Source organism: Acartia tonsa, chromosome 2, assembly GCF_053477335.1.
Source record: "Acartia tonsa isolate MP-2025a chromosome 2, ASM5347733v1, whole genome shotgun sequence".
Lineage (NCBI taxonomy): Eukaryota > Metazoa > Arthropoda > Copepoda > Calanoida > Acartiidae > Acartia > Acartia tonsa.
Window position 1 is genome coordinate 25,207,103 of NC_137261.1, and position 9,269 is coordinate 25,216,371.

Consider the following 9,269-nt stretch of genomic DNA (forward strand, 5'->3'; position numbering starts at 1 on the left):
GATTGGAGAACCATTTTACAATTATAAGATTAAAACCAGTTTTGTTAGCCCCGATATGTTGAAGGCACGGACTAACATGATTTTTAGTATGGCTTAGAACCGGTTCTAATCCAGCGGATATTAATCGGTTTCGAAGATATACCAATAACATAAAGTAAATTTAAATGAATTAAAGAAATTAAAAGTATTTTATTTCTTTAAGAAGTGTTAACATCTTTTTTTAAATCTATTTATCTTTTCTTAAGTTTTATACCATTAATATAAATAAAAAACTATGAAATATATTCAACTAACATTTTTGAAATTTCTGATTACTTCAACCATGAAAGATCCAATGTTAAACATAGAAAAAAACAACATTTTCAACATTCCTTAAATTCTCAAACCAAAAATAGAAGAATCATTATTTGCACGGCTACCAAAAACTTGTGTTTGTGTATTTGTTTTACTTATACAGGCTTCAAACTTTCTTAAATAACCATTTGGAGTGGAGGCTCACCAATATTTGTTGGACAAAAAAGGTAAAAACAAATACTATTTCTATTTTTAGTTTTACCAGTTTTAGAAAAAAATAACCAACAGAAAATTTGAATACGTCAATAGTTTCTACCTTAATGAAAAACATAAATATAAAATTTAACAACATTTATTTTTATACCAATAATAATTTTAATATAACATTTAGTTAATAATATAATTATAACAATACATAATACATATGTTTCATGACAAGATTATTAATTTTTAATTAAATCAACAAGAGTACTGATTTATTCTGTTATGAAAAATAATAAAATTAGCAGCTAACTGTTGGCAAGAAAGGAGAATTTTGTTCAGTTTCATAATCACTGCAATTTTCATCCACACCAACTTCAATATCAGATTTAGAGTCATCCAGATCATCATTCTCCTCATCATTATTGTGTGGGCTGCTTCTGGCGGACGACAGCTGATTATTTCTAGCCTCAGCCGCTACCCGTCCCAAAATACAATCAATCCCGAAGCTGAATCTTTGTGTTGACGGCTGTTGGGTCATCAAGCTGTTGGGAGACTCTTCTTTGATAGCTGCTGAAACAGGGGGGAGGCGGAAAATATTGGCGGTATCAGCTGCCATAGCGGCTGTGGCCTGCAGGAAGCTGAATGGCTGCAGTGGAAGGGAGGTTGATGAGACTGGAGAGAGCAAGGAGGGTGGCGGAGATAACATTGAGGGCGGAGGAGAGATGGGCGGAGTATCTTCTTCTTCCTCCTCAACATTTAATCCAAGATATTTCCTAACCTTTCTCTGCGCCTTCCTCCTGCTAAAGTCCCCCTTCTGGAAGTCGTCCTGGCAGGCCGGGTGTACAGCCCAGAAATGTCCCTTGCCATTGGAGGCCCTGCCAGCCTTGATGAAACAATCATTGAGAGACAGATTGTGACGGATTGAGTTGCGCCAGCCGGGACCACGGTGACGGAAATATGGAAAATTATCCAGAATATATTGATAAATATCAGCTAACACAAGTTTCTTTTCACTAGAACTAAGAATGGCAATGGCTATTAGGCCAATGTAGGAATGCTGTGGCTTGGGTTCCTCAGGGAATGGAATTCTAAATAATCTGGGATCAAGTTTTGCCAGCGGAAATCTGGCAAGATCTGAAGGTGGAGAAAATCTGTGTGCCTGAGCCTGTGCAGCTGCCAAATGTGTTAATCCTGCGGAGCCGGGCAGAAACATGCTGGCAAAGGGATTACAAACACCGCCATTAAAAGCCGGCTGCAGCATTCTCATTCTATCTGCCAGGGCAAGTGTGTACAGATGTTGCTGCAGACGAAGGGGGTCCATTTGAACCGGCGGCGGCAATTGAGGCTGACCTGCCATTAGCTGGCTGTGTAAACTTGTCACTGGTAAAGGCGGAGAACCGCTGCTATTAGCATTGCCGGCTGTTGAGTTTATAATTGCGCCTGGCATAAGACCCCCGCCTATCTGCGGATTGGCAAAGCGATGCAAAGTTTCTTGTGTTGGCTCCATACTCATTAATGGTTTGTATCAAACTGTTCCATGAAAACTAGCCTCTCCAACTTCATCAAATAGTCACAGAGAGAGAGAAAGATATTCTATTAGGGGGGAAGAAAGGGGAGCCAGCCGTTTAGGGGAGGTGTAAATATTTGTGTCAGTTTGGAATAGATTTAGTGGGTGCCCAGCCAAATTATTCCTTATCTCCTATTGGTCGATTTTCATCCTGGCCATTTTATTAATCACATTGCTCTGGCGGCAAATATTTGGCGGCACTTGGTTTGTATCTTCAAAACTAAACAGAGGAGCACAGTTGAATTTTCAAGGTATTTTTAGGATTTCAGAACTTTAAAAAAATTAAAATCGAATAGGAAAGTGAAAATTTTGATCAAATCTGCAAATCTTTTATTCCTTAAGTATTAATAAAATACTAAAGTTAAATATAAGCATTAGTAAAGGGGGGAGAGGGATAACTTATCGTCCATTGTCCTATCAGTACAAATATTCAGGGATCAAAAGGGCCAAAACGATGGCCGGTAAATTGATGTACATCCCCAATGATGACACTCAAAATTAACCCTTCTGTAGATTACAATTAGTGGTTGAAACGTTTGAACACTCAACTTAATAAACAAACCAATCTAAAATTTGAAATTTTTCCCCAAAGCTGTTAAGCCAATGAATAGAAAACGTTATTATAAACTACAAGGACTAGTGTAATAAACAGCCCATTGTCCCCTTTCTCTCTGACAAATACTCATGTACAAGGAGGTGACTTAAGACTGCAAAATATGTTGACATTTTCAAAGTTTATTAACACGTTCTGGCATTAGTCCCATCCCTACTTGAAATGATTATTAAAAAGAAGAACAGATTTTTAAAAGGTAAACAAATAGTGTGAAAGGGACATGCGATAGAAAAGAATGTAGTTTTGCTTTTTACATATCTATAATACAAAGTAGAACGATGTCTGTCTGTCTGTTTGTAGCGAAGGATCTCGCTAACTGCTGAACCGATCGGGTTCTATTGGTTCTATTTTCTAGGGGGGTGGGACACCCCCCCCCCCCAAAAAAAAATAAATAAATTCTTTTAAATCTAAAATACAAAACATTAGTTTGATCAAACCTCTTGGGGCAGAGCCCCTAGAGGGTAGGGGCGAAGCCGCTAGTTATTTAAAAAGTAAAAAAAGTTTTTATTGTAAAACTACATTAAATTTGCACTGTGGAGAGGTTGGATCAAAATTATGTTAGATGGTGTTTAATGAATAGGAAGGCATACAAAATAAAAGGGTGGTTACTGTTAGGCCAGGCGGGTAACAAAAAAACGACACTCACCACTACTAAGCCAATGATGGTATTAATAGAGTAGTTGATAATACTATTTTATAACAAAGAAAAATGGGGGGGGGGGAGGAGAAAGAAGTATAGATTATTGATAAGGAGTTGATATTACCAACCAACACTTCAAAATAACAACAGACCAATTGGTGTAAAGCTTTCATAAATATTAAATAATAAATATGTCCTTAAAAGTAATGTAAAAAATATTTCAAAGCGAAGCTTTTCTATCATTCCGAAACTGATAGCTCTTATCAGTAATTTGGGCATGTTGTAATTATTATCCTTTTGATTTTAAACTTAGCAATTCATGTAAAAAACTTTATATTTGATAACAAAAATGTACGCACGTCCTTATAAATTTTAATTTATCCTCTCTCAGGAAAGAAAAGTACATTGTTATTAAGAAATCATCAAGTCCTAAAAATGTATGTACATATGTTTTAAAACAGTATTCTGTATTTAAGCAGGTTTGCAACAAATTTACTTACAATTTTGTTTATACTTATACATAAATATTCTCCTTACCATATCCTCTACAAGTGTCATCCTTATTTTTTTTATAATTATACAAAGAATATATATATATCGTTCAGTACTATGCGTAGGTCTGTAAAAAGAAAAGTTTTATTCTATTGAATTCAAAATCGGATTACTTACAACCCTGCAGATCGTTAAAATCAAATTATATTATTTTTATTACTAAAATATACCCTAAAACTCCTTGTAGAGCAACAATTACAGCCTTTCGTCACACTGTTTGACGGACAAAATAACAGATCATTATTAAAGAGTAAATTTGCTTCTAAAAGGATAAAGCAAAAGAAAAGAAAAGTAAACTCTACAGCTCCCTCCAATAGTAAGTGTAGAAATCATTGAATTAGGGAGCTCAAATATCAAAACCAAAATATAATATATGTATAAAGGAAACACTCTAAAATATTATTTCTTAAGTTATATATACAGAAAAATATTTTAAAGTTCGCTAGAGACCGCCACTGGTAAAGGAAACATTTTAAAGTGCCGATAGAGGCCTCTAGGTGCGTCAAAAACATTCAGGATATTTGAGAAAATGTTAAAAAATGGCTTTATAACAAGAAAGCTCAGAGGTGGATTCTTAAAAAATTGTTAGCTCAATACCTCACTAAAATTAGTGAGGCTCGCAAAATTTTTTTTGTGAAAAATCCTCCAAAATCGCATGAAAAATCCACAAAAATTATATAAAATCATAAAAGGGTTGTTAACATAAGATTTTTGTAGATTTATAATGCGATTTTGGAGGATTTTTTACAAAAATTTCTAAATAGCCTTACTAATTTAAGTGAGGCAGTGAGCCAAAATTTTTTTTAAAGAATCCACGTACCTCAGTACTTTACGTTTACATCTTAAAACCCTGTTCTTTTTTATTATTCTTTTTGCAGTAGGTATGCATATTGTATTAATTTCTATTTAATATTGTTGGCACTTTTCAAATAGTGGGTCTTTTTATTTAACATTTTCCGAGATGCAGATCTGAGGTGGATATAGATTCTACGTGGAATTGTAAATTTTGACAAGGGAAAATTTGTCGTCAATTGAGGTTTCTAACATAGACCTCATTTATTGGTCTATTCGTTCATACAGTAAAAGGGGGTGGGTTAAAGATGGTGGATGTGGGTTATCGTTATTTTAGCCCGGGGTTGATTTTATCTTAATTTTTAAAAAAAATTATTATCCGTGGAAAGCTGTGTATAATACGATGTGTTAAATAACCTTTTTTGCTTATTTGGAAGATTACTTTCAGTATGATTTTATTTAATAGAATATTAATGTATGTATATTCTCGTATTTACTCATATTGATCTTTAGTATGTATCTAAATGTACATACCATGACTTGAAATATGTATAATGTATAACACTATAGAACTTTAATATACACATTCTCACAAATTAAAGGTTAGTTAAATGTAAATTTTTATTTTCACTCCATCTCGCAAACCGCTGAACCGATTTGGTTCTCTATTACAGTAAAGCTTCTTATCGGTTCAGAGAAGGTATGTCCCAATCTCAAAATTAAAATCACGCCTAGAACAAAATTACCCCCAACGTTTTTTCCCTTAAATTAAAAATTGCCGGGGTCGACTTTCCCACCTTTATGAAACTAGAGGCATAGCCGCTAGTCCTATTATATAAAGTAACTAGCGGCTACGCCCCTAGAGGCCTCTAGGGGCACTTGAGGAGGAGAGAGTCAAATTTATAACCCAATTTTTTTTATTTTAGATTTTTAAAAGAAAAATTTTAAAAAAATATTTTGTTGTGGGGGGGGGGGGGCGAAATTTTTTTTTTTGGGGGGTGGGGGTGCCCCCCCCCCCCCTCATTTATAATTTTAGTTAAAATAAATAAAAAAAAAAAAAAATTTCGGGGGGGGGATTTTTCATTTTTGGGGGGGTTGGGGGTGTCCCACCCCCCAAGAAAATAGTTATAAACCTTCGCGGGACCTATGAGAAGCTACCCTGTTAAGGAGAACCCGATCGGTTCAGCGGTTAGCGAGATCCTTCGGTACAGACACACAAACACACAGACAAACAGACATCCTGTTACTTTAGTATAAGGATAAGCTTTTTTGTATGTAACGAAGGATCTCACTAACCGCTGAACCGATTTAGCTTTCCTATTCAAGGAATCTTCAAATATGTCCCAGGATGGTTTTAGGCTATTTTATTTTCGTATTTATATCTTGGGATGGTTTTAGGCCATTTTGCCATTTCCTAGCTCTTAAAATACAGAGCCCCTAGATGCTAGGGGAGCATCCGCTAGTGTATTTATAAAGTAGTAAATCTACTGTAGAAGTTAAGTGAAGCCACAGAAAGAGTTGTTATAATCCTAAGTGAATTTAAGAGTTGGTTATTAATTATGCTATTATGTTACTAAAGTAACAGGATGTTTGTCTGTACCGAAGGATCTCGCTAACCGCTGATCCGATTAGGTTCTCCTTAACAGGGTAGATTCTCATCTGTCCCGGTAAGGCTTATAACAATTTTGGGGGAGGGTACCACCACCCTCCCAAGAGAAATCACAATAAAATCAAAAAAAAATTAAATATTTCCGCCGCATAGTGTCGCTAGCGTAGTCGCGCTGCGTAGAAGCATGAATTTAACAGCTGATAACATAGACAAGTTATTTCTCAAAAACATTTAAATGCCACTAGAGGCCTCTAGGGGCGTAGCCGCTAGTATGAATATATATTAATAGGCTGAGAAAACGCTTTTATTTTTTTGTGAGAAAACAGGGGTAATACTTTAGATTTTTGACATTCTACCAATATGAAAAATTTGGAGTTACACAAAAACACAAGAGCTAACTCATCGATACCTTCATGACTGATATTGACCATTCTTAAACACATTACCACACAATATAAATGAAAAGGAAATATTATTATGTTGTTAATTCAAAGTATTTCACTCAACATTCAATGAGTCCGTCCCATATACTCTGATCCATAATGTGTCACAGTAGATTTTTATTATATCAATATTATAAATATTATTGTAATAATCACATGAGAGAAACTTAGAAACTAGGTTATATATCAATGGTTGTCCTTCTAAAATAGGTGGGTTCTCATTTATTCTGTTATATTTCTGCGCTTTAAAGCAGCCTGTAGTGCCTTATAAAAAATGACTTCATACGATACAAATGACCAATGAAAGGCCAGTATATATTTATATAGACCAATGGTAAAATGTATACTGGCCTATCATTGGTCATTTGTGTTGTATGACGTAATTTTTAATTAGGAACTGTAAGTTGCTTCATGCGCTCCTACTATCTTTAGGAGGATGCTGGTCAAATAGTCTAAAACCATACCAGGACTTATGAGAAGATTCCCTAAAATGGAGGAACATGTCGGTTTCGTGTTTAGGTAGTTAGATCTTAAAGAGACAAACCGAAAACATTGCTACTAACTATTTAACTAATATTTAAATAAATATTTTATCTTAAATTAATTAAGATTTAGTAACTCAAAACTATATTTATTTTCTTTTAAATTTACAGTATCACTTATTGTATAACAAATATGCATACTTTATTTACAAAAAATACTTTGGCTACACAAAAGTAAAAAAAAATCGTAATAAACTAATGAAATAAGTAATATTCGTTATTAATTTTCAAGGATGTTTTATATTTAGAAGCAAAATAACAAGATTCAAGCGCTTAAAAAAGCTAAACTAATAATAATCTTAAAAAATAAATTAAGATTAAGTGCGCAAAACATTCATTTCTTTTTTTTAAATTACAGTGTCACATATATTTTCTTTATTTACAAATATACTTTATGTACACAAAAGTAAAAAAATCAAATAACCTCAATCAAATTCAGCATTTTTTGTTCTTAAATTTCGAGGATTTTTTTTATATTTAAAGTCAAATAACAATAAACATACAAGCCCTATAAAAAGCTAAACTAATAATTATCTTTTGAAAATCTGTAATTTTAAAATTATAAACGTGCTGTATGCATTGACAAACAACATGTTAGTTGTTGCTGCGACGTTTCTTCTTATCCTTGTTTTTCTTGGGTCTAAAAAGTTACTCTGTTCTAATATGTTAAGTGAAAATAAACCAAATCCCATAAAATTTGCGAGGCTAGCCAAGGAGTTAGCAGTCATAGACAAGAAGGAAAATGTAATACTCAGGAAACCCTAACTCATAAGCTAGATATATTGGATTTGGCCTAGTAGTTAGTTAGTCTGCTGTTTCATCTATAATTAGGTAGGGCGGGGACATTGTACTGTAAGTTACACTTGTCTCCAAAGTTTATACACAAAATATCTCATTCGATTGATTAAAAAATAAACTATTTGGGTGTCCAAAATTTATTCACCAATAATTTTGATCTACAAAGAGAGTAACTTTGTTTTAAAAAATCTAGAATACACATTATCTTATCCCTTAAAAACTATTTCTTATATGTATATAATTTTTTTCATATAATTTTATTTCTAAACCAATTCTAATGTAAAACTAAAATTGTAATGTTAAAAAGAGTATCTTTCCTTTTATGAGTGTCAAGATGATTCATGAATGCCTGCAGATCTAGGAAATCCTTCCAGCACCAGATACAGGTATGCTCTGCTGGAATCTTCCTAATATAAAATTTTTTTTTAGGGGGGGTGGTGTGAGGAACCTCAGGGATATTAAGGGATAAGACAATTAATATAAATTGATGTACAGTAACATTCCTAATTATTAGAAACAGAAAGAATAACTTTTTCTGCATATGTGAATTATTGGTTGAAAATTTTAGGCACTGATATTATTTGCAAGAAAGATTTTTCTACTTATGGATTTAAAATCCTTGTTATGATTAATATATAAAACTCAGGGCTCGGCAGCACCGACTATGCCTCAAATTTTAATCCATTTGAAGCATTAAGTGAGTCAGGTTTAGACTTTAGCTGATTTTTAAAATTGTAAGGTTTGATTTCAATGATGCTTACAGGCGGCTGACGTGCGGCTGCCGAGCCCTGATAAAAGTAATACCAGGCTCTCTTTGTTCTGGCGTCATTCTTTGTGGATGACCTCACTTCAGATTTGGTTTTCTCTGCAGAACATTTTTTCAGTAATTTTTAGAGAAATTCTAAAGATGAAAGGCCGAGTCTCAAACAAAGTAAAAGCATTAAATAACCTTTAAACCTTGAATTACTTAAAATCCGTTATATACAATTTTAACATTTAAAACTAAAATATAAGTAAATGTTGATTAATAGGTAAAAAAAACCATAGTATAATTATCAAATTATAAAATATTTGAATTGTGACGTGGTCTATCATTATGTAGAGAATCCATATTAAGTAAATATTTTGATCTTAATAATGTAAATTCTTACCAAAATTTATTGAAAATATTGAAACCTTTGTAAAATAACTTTTATAAATCCAGATCCTTAAAAT

General features: G+C 33.3%; 1 protein-coding gene across 1 annotated transcript; it reads right to left on the minus strand.

The window, feature by feature from the left end:
* Positions 1-630: 630 nt before the first annotated feature.
* On the minus strand, positions 631-2,017 carry LOC145307419 (uncharacterized). Its single transcript, XM_080149857.1, has one exon. The coding sequence runs from the start codon at positions 2,009-2,011 to the stop codon at positions 797-799; it is 1,215 nt and encodes a 404-aa protein (XP_080005983.1). The 5' UTR covers positions 2,012-2,017; the 3' UTR covers positions 631-796.
* Positions 2,018-9,269: the final 7,252 nt, after the last annotated feature.

Bases quoted from the DNA above. Each gene is read 5' to 3' on its own strand.
- LOC145307419 (XM_080149857.1), bottom strand. From the start codon at position 2,011: ATGAGTATGGAGCCAACACAAGAAACTTTGCATCGCTTTGCCAATCCG.